General features: G+C 44.8%; 1 protein-coding gene across 1 annotated transcript; it reads left to right on the top strand.

Annotated features, from left to right (window-relative positions):
- The first annotated feature begins 792 nt into the window (after window positions 1–792).
- LOC113127608 (sentrin-specific protease 7-like) lies at window positions 793–11,696 on the top strand. The gene is made up of 18 exons (XM_033325537.1): window positions 793–865; window positions 2,119–2,258; window positions 2,609–2,945; window positions 3,075–3,202; window positions 5,009–5,131; window positions 6,225–6,258; window positions 6,460–6,663; window positions 7,916–8,139; window positions 8,230–8,309; window positions 8,386–8,502; window positions 8,614–8,736; window positions 8,830–8,922; window positions 9,655–9,731; window positions 10,317–10,375; window positions 10,478–10,521; window positions 10,598–10,666; window positions 10,780–10,930; window positions 11,390–11,696. Exons 1-18 carry the CDS (start codon window positions 793–795, stop codon window positions 11,525–11,527), a joined length of 2,214 nt encoding a protein of 737 aa, XP_033181428.1. The 3' UTR covers window positions 11,528–11,696.
- Window positions 11,697–13,273: the final 1,577 nt, after the last annotated feature.

Here is a 13,273-nt window from a genome sequence, read left to right on the forward strand (position 1 = left end):
TTAGAGTCCTGTTTTGCATTATGGGAACTGTCAGTCAACCAATAACAAAACATAAATCTTCCTCAGCACATTTATGAAGCTGCAGTGTAAGTTAAAAAAAATCAAAATTTTACCATTGAGTTCATTTTTCTTCTTCTGTGGTGGAGAAGCAGACTTTCCTGAGTCCACCTCAGGCTTTAGCAGGCGATCTGACGCTCTCTTTGGACGCCACCTGGTGGACGAAACGTGGAACAGCAGCTTGATAAAAATACACAGAACCACAACAAAACCAGTCTTCACACCCTGAAGAACGAGTTTCTGACTGCAGGTCCAGAGATATGTGCTGTGAACACTTATTAAATTCTTTTACTACCTATTCCCAGTTTCACATGTTTTCTATTAGTATTTACTTATTCTATCATATTTCTTTTACCTGCTCGATTTATTTTGTAAATACAGATTTCTCGATCCTGCTCTGTTGTGGTGCATAAACCACAGGGTTTTTTTTCTACTTTCAGAAACTGATGATGGGATGCAACGATAAACAATCTTGAATCTTACCCATTTGAAAGAGAGGACGACTCAGCCCTGCATCTCGGCTGTGACGTTCCACCTGTGCTCAGGTTGTTGAGTCCCAGCAGCACTTTCACCACGGCTCTGAAAGGAGGGTGACGTGACATGCTGTAAGAATCAAGCACAGCTTTAGTCCAGATGTTTCAGAACCTTTACATTTTACTACTGATGCAATAAACCCTGCAGGGGGCGCTTTACAAACCGCTGTCTGTCTGTTGTAGAGCCAAGTGAGTTCCCAGCATGCACCCTGTCAGCTCCACCTGTGCTCGACTGATAACCAGAACTCTGCTCGAACAAAACAACACAAGCCAGAGTGAAAACCAAAAAAAGCAGGCGACAAAATAAAAAATATAACAGCAATAGAAAGTATAACACTGATAAGTTGTGCTCTCTAATAAAAGGATAAAGTGAGCAGATACACTCGTACATCAACTTCAAAAGACCTAATGGATCAGACCTGCTGCCTTAGCCAGAAAACCACTTACAACACAAAATAAGCCCCCTTAAATAATTCAAAGGGCTCAGGCTCTACCTTAGCAGGACCAACAGACTCTATACAATTTTACAATATTTGACAGACCAGCTAAACCATCATAAAAAGATTACAGTACAGGCAGACCACCTTTAGAGTAGATTCAAACTTAAATTTAACACCTTCAAGAAAACTTTAAGATCAGTAATACCAACTTAAAAGACCCAATCTCACAGACTACCTTTAAAAATGTTAAATCACTGGTAACACTGGTCTCTTTAATCACCTGTACAAATAGTAAATAATTAGTAATACCACCTTAAACCTTGTGGTAGTGCCCTGGAGGGGGGACAGCGGTGATCCAGAACCTGTTGGCTGCTGCTTCTTTGGGATTTTGAATGGAAATGCCATGCTGTCAACACACAACACAGAGTCAGACACCAGACCTCTATCAGAAAACATAAAAAATACAGTGGCAATCCCATCTAGCTGCTGCTTGGAGAGCATACGACATGTGGAGACTGCCATACAAAACTCCATTCAGAAATACAGGGTTTTAAACTAAACTGAATATTATATTCATTTGTAAAAGTCTTATATGTAAAAATAACTAAAACTGCATCAATTTTATTGAAACTATCAAAACTCAAACTGGTGGTTCATTTAACTGGCTGACTCCAACCATGTGTTTGTTGAATTAAGAGAAACTAAGCTGAATTTTCTTAAAAACTCAAACTTTATTTTGAAGAGTTCATTGAGGCCGTCAGGCCATTTTAGTCACATATTTTATAAACGGTGTTCTAAGTGATGATGTTACTTTACAAGGTTAATAAATCAGCCAGTCCGTTAACATGCAATATATAAAAGTCCTGTCATATCTGGCTGCTGTTCAGTGAAAAACTTGCCACGCCAAACTTCATTAAGAAAATTCGTTTTTTAAGTGAAACTGCTTAAGCTCACAAAAATAACTGCGCTATTTGAAAACTATCACGAATTTACCTAGTTAGCTGCAGGCTACGAGGTGAGTCCAGTGTCGAGAGGCAGTTTCTGGAAAGAGATGCTGTTAAATGTTTAAAGTTTCTGTTCCTCTCCAGGTTCCTCCTCTTTGACCCAATCCATCTCTGTGGAGTCGGTGGACACTCTGGCCAAGGTGCGAGCTGAGGAACATGCTGGGAGTTTGAGTTTGTCCCCGCTGGCAGGGCGAACGTGGAGGAGAGTCTCTCCTGAGGAGAAGGTAGAGTTCAAAGGTCACAGCCAGGTGTTCATTGTCATTATCGCTGCCGTAGAAACTGACTTTTCTTTGGGGATCGATACAGTTTATTTTATCTTATGATGCTGTTTTCTGTCTCTGCATCTTAAAGCTGTTTTTGTCAATGTGTACAAAGCTGAGTCATCCTCCTCTTCCTCTGACGGCCACGGTTCTTTGTCTTTCCTTAAACATGTTGTTTTTCACCTTCAGTCAAATGTCTGTATGCAACTGGACAGACTCTTATTTTGGCATTTCCGCTTGTTTTTTCTGTGATTCTGTGAAAACAGAAATGTGTCTGTTGAATTTTTCACAAGTGCTTCCTCCTCCTGTTTCAGAGCCACAGAGGAAACTCTGCTTATTCACCCCAGAAACAGCAGCAGAAGAAGAACTCGTCTTACCCCAGTCCAGACCCCACGTCAGAGGACAAATTCCTGCCTCCGTCCAGAGCCGGAAACAGACCACCTTCTTCCTCGGTGAAGGCTCTCTCTTCTTCAAGGACGACGGCAGATCGGAGGTGGAATCTGGACCGGACGGCGTGGCTCGCCGCCAGTAATGACGTGAGGGAGGAGGAGCGACAGAGGTGGATGGAGTTCAGAGACAGGAAGACGCCCAAAAAGTCGCCCGTCCTCCACCTTCGACTCAGGAAACGCAAACAGACTCCAGCAGAACCCAGTAAGATCCCAATCAGACCAGAGCCCAGTCAGATCAGACCAGAGCTATTTAGACAAACCTGAAGTGTTGATCTAATGATACTATTGTTAGTCTGGTTTAGTCCGCTGACTCTGGTGTTTCTCTCTTCAGTTGTGCTGTCGAGTGAGGAGGAAGAGGAGCGAGAGGAGGAAGAGGATGATGGAGCAAAGACGAAGCCACAGAGCAGCAGCAGCAGCTGGGTGGAGGACTCCCACCTGGGAAACTCAGAGACGACACAGGTAGGAGACACACCCAGGTGCTTCTAAACCTGAGGTCCAGGCCCCCTGTTAGGACTCAGGAGACAGAAGGAAGGGTCATGACTGTAGCTCAGGACACACAGTTATTTAATTAAAGAGGCTTCAGTGACTGCGGCTCGTCTTTTTTCCAAAACCAGCTCCAGCTTCTGAGAATGGCCGTCACTTTTTACAGTCTCTGTTTCCACTGCTCCTCCAGCTTCTCTCTGCTCACAGCGGCGTCTGGAGCTGGTTTTTGGAAACAGACGGGCCTCCCATTGTTGGTGAGGAAGAACCATGTGGGCCAGGTCAGCGGTGTGGATCCCTGCTGTGTTTTTAATAGTGGAGGTCTACGGCTCAGACCCATAAGCTGAAGCAGAGACAATATGGTCACACTTTACAAAAAGGATGAGAAAAGCTATGAAACTAGATCAAAGTTGTAATAAAGCAGAATTATTCTGTTAGGGGGTTAGAAAACACACCAGCCTGACTTCGACACGCAGGATCTGTGCTAATAACAGGAACCAAAGCTGCATGAAGAGCAAAAAGGCTTCAGGGTACAATCACCCAGAAGTCGTCCAGGTCATTCCTCCCACAGACCAGCACGCTGCTTTTTTATGATGTGAGCTGTGTTAAGTGACAGCAGGCTTTAATTTACTGAGTCCACATGCAGCTGTTCAGAGAGCAGAGCACCGAACCTCCGTCTGCTGGAACCGTACAGAACAAGACGTCCTTCAGCCTCAGATCAGCTTCTTGTTGCAGTTAATAACTGGATCCAGTTTAACCACTGGAAGAAAGTGTCCTGAAAATAAAGACATTTCATAGACGTTAAGTGCAAAGAGAACTATGTGCAAAGTAGGAAAGTGTGTGTGTGTGTGAACACAGTAACACATGGTGTGAACAAGATGCAAACTGAATTAGATTTACACTCCAGATAAAACAAACCAACTGGCTGCTGGATGTTTTAAACTTTATCGTCCCCCGAGCGTCGTGCATGAAAGTGACGATGACATATGTGAGAGCAGGACGGTGTGAATGCGTCTTTATTTTCCCTCAGCCGAACATCACTGACAAACGTGCAGTCATTTGAAACTAACCCATGTGAAGTGGGACTGGTGCCTCTGGTCTGTTTCCAGTTCATCCCATTTTGGACTGAGGACTGACCCAGTTTAGCTCCTGGACTCTGTTGCATGTTTGAGGCTGGAGTGAGTCATATAGTTTGTTTGTGGGTTTACAGGCCTGTAAACAAAACTCAGGCCCCTGGTGGGGGTCTAAGCAGATCCAGATTGGAGCTCAGCGGACTATGGAGCGTTTGTTGTTGTGTTTACTGACGCTGAGCCTCAAACCAGCTGAGAGTCTTCATGAAAATGGGTTTTTGTTCTGTCACAGGAACAGAAACAGAACATCAGCTAAACCTGACCCTGATCTGGTTTAGGACCAAAGATCTCTGAGCCAAATCATCACTTTTCAAAAATCGTTTTATCTCTGACACTGAACTGGGCTTGAGGTCAGTGGTGTTCTGGTCTGGATTGTTATGTAAGTTTGAAGAAATCCTGTTGCTTCAGATTGTTTGACTTGATGCTTGTAAATGTCTGAGACTGCAAAGCCCCAAACCTCCCTGATGCTGCACAGATTGTCCTGTAACTGATATTGCAACTTTCAGCTGCAGCTAAATGAACCAAGTCTGTGCCACATCTCAGTGAAGATCAACTCTCAGAAATTCCCTGAATCCTCAGGATTTCTTTTATACGACTGGTGCCTTTTTCCGCCTGGTGACCGTCTTACCTGTGTGTTGTCTGACTGCGTCAACAGGCCGAGGAAGGTGAAGGAGCCGTGAACAAGCCATCTCCTCCGCCGTCGCTCTCGTTCCTGCAGCTGGAGTTTACCTCGCTTCACGCCGGACTAACACGTGCTGACGCCAACGGGAAGATGATGGTGAGACGCTGAACCTGATTGTATATGAGTGTGTTTAGTGGCTGTTCTGAGACCCCATACAGCTACAGTTTTTCACAGAGTGTTTTATTCCCTTCCTTAAGGTTTCAGCATGTCTGTTTTCACTGACAGGAGATTTATAAGTAGACTAAATATGAAATAATTCCTCCTCTAGTCGAGCGAATAACGAAGCTTGTTGACATGCTGGTAAATAGAAGATCTCTGGATGGATGGAAAAGAATAAACATTTACTGATGTTTGTGTTGAACCAAATTTAAACTGTTGACTGGGAACAAAAGAGCAGAGTGTTGTTTCTGGTTTTTGGGGCATTTTCATCCAAATTCAGGCTGCAGGCCTCGTCGCTCTCATCTGCGTGTTGCCTGATGTGTGTGTTACATGTATGTTCCGCTGACATTAGACACGTTCAGTGGTGTGTTTCACCTGAACTGTTTTTACTCTGGCTCTGCTGTTTTCTCCTGCCTGTCCTGTAGTTTTGGTAATTCATGTGTTTTCATGTGTCCTGGCATCAGTTTTAGGAAAAAGCAGATGTTTAAAGGAAAGCTGAGTTTGAGCCAAAGCTTTGACAACTTTGGACCAGCTCGAGAGTCTCCTCATTAAACACCTCTATCGTTTTGGCTGAAGGTTTTGTGTGCCCCAGTTCTGAGGCCTTGAAGCGAGTCAAACATCAGGTCCACAGCAGAGAAACTGCCCTCTGAGGCTGTAAACCGGGGCAATTTCAACCTTTAACGAGCTATTAAGACACAGTCGGGGGTCTGATGGTTGAATTAGAGCGCTGTAAAAACCAGGAGGGCAGGAGATGAAGAGGTTAGCAGGGCAGCATGTCAGGCAATCAGAGTTCAGTCAGCAGCCAGAAAAACTTATTTTTGTGGTTTTATAGTTTTTGATTCTGCCATAAAAACCTACAGGTAACTCTTGTTTCCAAGAGCAAACAGAGGGGAGGTAAACCAGAAGAAACGTATCCAGTCCAACCTGGACGTGCTCCAAACAGTGTAACATGAAAACAGCAGCACATTTTGGATGGATGAATGAATCTGAACGAGTTCATGACTGTTTTTTTCTCTTTTTGCCTGTTCAGATCACAGAAGTCAGCATCATGATTCCTCTCAAAGGTAACACCACACTGGTTTTCTCTTTCTGCTCTTTCTCTCATCAGTGTTTTAAATTTCAAGCTGTTAGGACTTTTATTTTGAAGCTGTGACATCTTTGCTTAGACTGTTTCCTGTAACGTTTTGACGTAATTTTCACTGATATTTGAGCGAATTGACTGTAATTTAATGATGAACTGGTTTTAACCCTCGTCTGTGCCTCAGGGGCTGAGGAGGGGGAGGTGTCCGTGGTGGCGTCCCAGGTTCGGGGTTACGGCATTTGGGATGGAGGTGTGGCTCGGGACGGGACTCTGCTGGCTGGGTGGGAAGGTCCCGCCCCCTCTCTCCTCTTCCTCTGGGTGACGGACGCTCAGACCAGCCTGCTGCAGAGGGAGCTGTTGAACCTCCAGGCCTCCTCCGCCGCCTCAGGTAAACAGAGGCTTCACCTACCTTTTATTTTGAAAAATGTGTGAAAAGCCGCACTAATTAATGAGAATGGCCACTGTTCTCCAGGTTGCATTGATTTTCCTGCAAAAATACAACATGATCACACAAGTTTGGAACCTATTTGAGCAGGACGAGCCGATCCTGAGGATTTAGACAGAATCAGCTCTGAAGGACTGAAGCTGCAAACATGTTTAGAAAGTGGAAATGTCTGAGCTGTGGGCACAGGCTGGATCAGAAAATGTAGTTTTTTTTGTTTTTTTTTTCTGCCAGTCTTAATTATTAACGGTTCAGCATGAGCACACATGTACAAAACAACTAACTGTGTTTGTGCTGCACAGTCAGGTCTAAACAAAATAAGTCAATTTGGCTCCGTCAGGAAACCTCCAACTACTTTCCATCATCATAATTTCCACACACAGGACATTCAAGTGTAATGTAGAGAGCTCTCACTCTGATGCTGTTTCTTTCAACCACAAATGTTATCACAAACAAGAAGCTGGACCAGACCTGGTCTCAGTGTTACTCAGTTCCAATTAAAAGATAAGTAGAAAAGAAAACATCCCATATATGAGCTGGTGCATGTATGTAATATAACTACACCAGCAGGCTGATTTTACAGGGGAGAATCAATGCTGTTTTATGGACTTGTAGTAGATCATCCTCTCACACAGACAATCTCTGCAGCACCGTGAATCCAAAAATGACAGTTTTCTGAATGAAGGCTTGACCGGAGCTGTGAGGCTTCATAGACGATTAAATCTTGACAACTTCTGCAGCCTCCAGCACTGGGCAGGAACCAGACAGCCAATCAGGCGCGTTCTCCTGAGCCGTCAGCCAATCATGGCAACTTAGACGGCTGAGTGCGTGTCTGGCCGAACGTATTGATTACAAAAATCTGAAATCAGCCGTACGGAAAAACAGCAACCACTGCCAGAGTCCTGCGGGTGGAAACACGTCGAGGTTTCAGCTCAAAAACAGTTGGAGAGAGAGAGAAACACCATGTTGCTGTTGTAGATTCAAACTGGGCAAAATGGGAAAATATACAGTCTGGACCTGGTTTAAGCGGGCTAAGTGGGCTGATCTGTCTGGAGATGTTTCCAAGTCAGATATATACTGGCTAAAGCGGTGCAGAGCTTATACGTCCACACACTGGTCTAGCTGGGCAGATAAATGTCCACACACTGGTCTAACTGGATGTTTCTGGCCGCCCTGAGTTCTGTTGTGGTCTGTCCAGGCCCCCCATGCTCTTTCATCCTGCTAGTCCTGAAGGAGCAGCTGCAGGAGCTCCAGGCCGGTCTGCTGGCCTCCATTCTGGACATGGAGGATTACAAGAAAGGCCGCACCTCCTCCCCTGGCGGCCCGACCTCCCCTCTGGAGTGGACTGATGGACTGGTCCTCTTCCACAGCTGTCCTCCTCCTCTGGACCAGCACCTCCTTGGACTGCTGGGTCACTCTTCGGTAAAACATCAGACTTTCCTCAGGGTACAAATCATTTAACTGAGTATTTGCTGCAGTTCTGTCTTTGACCTCCTACACCTTTTCTTTCAGGACACGTCCAGTCAGGTGAGGAGGAGTCAGAGAAATAAGTCCAGCCTGAACTCCTCTGGCCTGCAGCACCTTCCCACCAGGTAAAACCAGTAACACCAGTATGAAATGGTTAAATTGGCAGCCGGTTCTCAATGTAACCCTGTGTTTGGCGTTCAGGTTGATCCAGTATCCTGCGCCGCCGTGTAAAGGCCGGATCACCGTGACGAAGGAGGACCTGGCCTGTCTGGACAGCGGCCAGTTCCTCAACGACGTCATCATCGACTTCTACCTCAAGTCAGTGAAACATTTCTTTACTCTTCGTGTTTCCACCTGTTGTTCCACGGTTCACAAAACTTTGACTTTGGGATACTCAGTGTCCTGCATCTCCTCCTCCTCCTCCTGCAGGTACCTCCTCCTGGAGGGGGTCGGCGGCTCCGTAGCCGAGCGGAGTCACGTCTTCAGCAGTTTCTTCTACAAACAACTGAGCAGACGGCGAGCAGCCGGAGAGGACGACGCCCCCTGTATTCCGTAAGAGCTTTTATTTTGAAAAGCAGTGGTTCCAGTTAAAGCTTTAAGTGAGGCAGGTTTCTCACAGTTTCCACTCTGTGCTGTTTTGGTCAGGGATCGACACATGAGGCATCAGAGGGTGAAGACGTGGACGCGACACGTTGACATTTTCACCAAAGACTTTTTGTTTGTGCCTGTCAATCAAGAGTAAGTGTTGATTTCAGTCCAACACACAAATGGCCCCTTAAATATTTGTGTAAAACTATGAAAACAGCAGAAATTGTAAGAAATTAGTGGCGTGAGAATGAGAGAAAAAATAAAAACCTGTGGTGATCTGGACTAAGAGACTCATTCAGCTCCTCACTGGTTCATTTCCTGACCTGATGATGTGAAACTGTCCTGTGGTTTTATGGAATTGGTGGTGTCGTCCAGCACGTCGTTGGAGGTGGACTCAGGCCTTTTCCCCTCAGATTGAAAAACGCCACTTTGGACTTTGGACCCGTGTTGGGACGTTTTAATAAAATCACCTCATCACTGTCTCCAGACGGGGCGGCTGAAGTCACCTCTGCTGCTGCTCGATGGCTTTACCAGATCCTGCTGCTCAAGCTCTCACTAAAATCTGAGGACTGAGCAGGAACTGGTTCCTGATGATCAGCTTCAAAATGTTAGGAGCCATTTTCATAGTGTTTCTCTGTGATTTGCCATTTTCACGTCATTTAATTTCTGATTCTCTGCTGTTTTTGTTCAGTTTGTTTTTCATTCAGCACTTTTAGTTTCTTGTCATTTTGACATTTTCAGTTTCCCAGCAAATGTTTGTGCAGTTTTTACGCCAGACTTGGTTTTGTTTGGTCCCAGTGTCGAGAATACAAATGTCAGTTTTCTGGCACCAGCAGACAGACTGGTCAAAGTTTTCTCTGTGATTTTGTGGCTCTGTTTCAGGGCTCACTGGTACCTGGTGGTGGTTTGTTTTCCGGGTGTGGAGCAGGCTCAGTACGAGGAGTTTCAGAGCCGCACAGGTGAGCCGCTGCTGTGTGTTTCTGTGCCGGAGTGAGATAATCACCAGCAGGTGTGTTCCCAGCCTGTGGTGCCACAGTCTGATTGAAACTTCATGTTTTTCGCCTCAAACATTTAAATGTTCCAGCTTCGCCCGAGGACACTGAACATTTGGTGCTCGAGACGTCTTGTTCTGCCCTCTCTTGTCTTTAATTAGACCAGAAACAAGGAGGTGATGCTTTTCTGTTTTTTCAGCTCTGGTTTGAGTTTGGACTGGTTTTCTTTTTAAGTACGTCAGGACACTGTGTCTGTGGAAACTTCCTCCGAGCACTTTTATTGGTATTTGGTCAAACAAAGAAGATACCTGAGAATCAAAGTTGCTGCTTCACAATAAAAGCTCTCTGCCAGGCAGTAACCGCAGGGCTTTTATTGTGAAGTTGCTATTTAAACATTTCTGCGTCTATTAATCAGCACGTGAAAATAGTTTCAAAGTAAAAGTCCAGGTTGAATGTTTTGAGGAGTTTTTAAACTGGGCCCACATGTGAAGGGACGTGGAGCCCGTTGAAATGTTTCCTCAGCTGCTTGACAAAGGTGGTTCTGTGTTTCAGGCGGGTCAGAGCGAGCTGCAGGAAAACCAGCTGTCAGCCTGAGAGCTCTGCAGGCGCCGGTAAACACTTCGATCAGCGTCTGATGTGAAATAAATGTGTATCCAGCTGTTTAAAGTGAAAGAGTAACTGTACATCCACACTGTGTGTGTGTGTTGCTGCAGGGGTGCACTGAGCAGGGCTGGCACAGGCTCACTGTGATGAAGAGGTGAGTTTTCAGTTCCTCTTTTCACGCCTCACGCCTCAGATGTGGTTTCCTCAACGTGCTGCTTCGTCTTTTCCAGGCCCTGCATCCTGGTCATGGACTCGCTGAAGCTGTCGTACCACGAGAACGTCTGCAGGCTCCTCAGAGAGTGAGTGTCTCTGTAACAGGTGTAACAGCACCAGACTACCTGGGATTGGAATTGTTTAACCACGTATGACGACAACCTCATAAAATTAAGTCTTTTCCTCCGGGTGTTTGCAGCTACCTGCAGGTGGAGTGGCAGGTTCGCAGGGGGACGCCGCGCCTCTTCACCTCCGACACCATGAGGAGCTCGAGCTGCAGAGTTCCCCAGCAGGACAACAGCAGCGACTGTGGGCTGTACCTGCTGCAGTACGTCGAGAGCTTCCTGCAGGTAAACACACACACACACACTGAGCACTGAGACCTTAGTGTAGAAACAGTTTTATTCCCATTTGATGTGCAGATCTGATGTGATATAATCACAGTCGGAGACGTGTTTCACTGTAGTTCACGTTAACGTCGCAGCCTGAACACGAGACAAACAAATAAACCAACCAACCAGCTGTGAGATTTGATACGAGGCATGTTGAGGGCGGAAAATGACGACTGCTTTCATCATTGGTTTGATTTTGTCTTTTCACCTGCTCTGGTTGACTTTACACCTGAGTGTTTGTCTGTATGTGTTTGATATGTTGGTAAAAAGGTGGAGTCACTGCTTCTCCTTGTGAAGAACAAACTTCGAATAAGTGACTGTTAGAAAGTACCCCTGGATTTAAAGTCATTAGTCCACAAATTGCTTAGAAATACTGGAACTAAAAGCTTAAACCGAGCTCTCTGATTGGCTCCCCAGAACCCCGTCGTGCACTTTGACCTCCCATTGAATTTGGACAGCTGGTTTTTGCGGCAGCAAGTGCGACAGAAGCGCGAGGAGATCCGTCATCTCATCATGAGGCTGCACCAGAGTCAGACACACGACGGCGAAACCTGAGACCAAACAAACACAGAGCCATTTATTCCCCTGTGCAATAAATTATTTATATTTTTCTACTTTAATATGTTTTCATTTCACTGTTTATTATTTGTTGCTATGAGAACAGTAAATATTTAAAAGACATTGTTTCCTGGCTTCAAGATCTAAATAAACTGATTCGTGTTCATTTGGAGGAGTATGGATCTTATTTTGAAGAACAAACTTCCTTAAAACATAGTTTCCTTTGTCACATTTTAAATGTGAGGGTAATATTATGAAGAACATTTATAAAAACGTTTCTCCCTCTTCTTAAAACCTTATTTTCATTTTGTCATTGGTTTTCACCAGGAGTGTGGCTCTTATTTTGAAGCCTGAGCTGTGTGGGATGTGTAGTTTTTCTTAGTAAATAATTAAACAGGTAATTGTTAATCAGTATGACGTGAGGAGAGTCTGAGCGGAGGTCAGAGGTCACAGTTTGGAGCCTCTCTAACTTTTCTTCCACCTTCCTTCCTTCCTTCTTTCCTCTTTTAGTGTTTCTGTGTGTTTGTTGTTGTTGTAATAATCCGAGCGCCCCCCGCTGAGGACCAATCAGCTTACAGCTCACTAACCGGATCAGACTGGAGGGGGGCACAGGGCTGAAGGAGGTTTTAGACATTTAGAGACCAAACAACCACCAGACCAGCCGCGATTAACGGAGGCCTGCCGAGCTAATGAGCGGTCTTCATTATTTAGCACTGCATTTACAGGAATTAGTGATCAGTCAATCGTTTGTTACAGTGTCCTGGTCTGACCCATGTTCTGGCCCTGGTCTAACACATGTTATGGCCCTGGTCTAACACGTTATATCCCATATTCTGGCCTTGGTCTGGCCCTGCAGTAGCAGCAGACTGAGTCCCTGTGTTGCCGTAGCGAATTCTAATCTGAGTGACAGGAGGTTCAGATTAGAACGATTAGGGCCCTCCACCAAGTGCCCTAAAAATAGTCTGAGCGAGTCCCGAACACTGCTGGACTCCAGAATAAACAGGACAGGAAGGATTTCAGTACTTTCAGTGTAAAATACAAAAATAACCATTTCATTTGTGACATCACTGTTAAAACAACCTTTATTGTGAAATCCAGAATTAGGTTTTACGTTTTCCTGCCTCTCCTTCCCGTTAATCTTGTTATCCAATAAGACGTCTGCCGTGTCGGGGGGGCACAGCCTAATTATAGGAAACGAGTGAAGCCGTTCAGTTTCTAATTAACGGTCAGTCTGTTGTGACAAACTGAGCTTTTGATCCTTTTCCAAATCTTAATATCTTGTGTAATAAGATATAAGTATATGAAGGACAGCTTCCTGTGCACTAGTTAATAAACCAATGAATATTAATTACAGCATAGACAGTATATAAGGTTTATGTGATTGATGGATTATTGGTTTGTTTTTACTAATCACAACATTCATTAAATATTGAAAAGTTGGAGCAAAGTCAGATTAAAATGTGTAAAATTAGTTTCCAGTTTGTTTCCTCAAACTAAAAATAATAAAAAACATAAATTACTGGTTGAAAATATTATTTCTGGATTTGCTGAGGGGATTTTTGAACTTCAGGGGTATTTTGTGTGTGTGAGTGAGTGTGAGAGACTCTTAAAAAATGTGAGTTTGAGACGTTCCCTTGTCACTTCTGACCCTTTTAAGCTAATGTGAACTCAGTCAGTTCCGGTAATCCAGCACTTTGGACCACCTGGCTCATTCCCACTTCCTGGATCCTGTTTCCGTTAAAC

Source organism: Mastacembelus armatus, chromosome 2, assembly GCF_900324485.2.
Source record: "Mastacembelus armatus chromosome 2, fMasArm1.2, whole genome shotgun sequence".
Taxonomy (NCBI): Eukaryota; Metazoa; Chordata; class Actinopteri; order Synbranchiformes; family Mastacembelidae; genus Mastacembelus; species Mastacembelus armatus.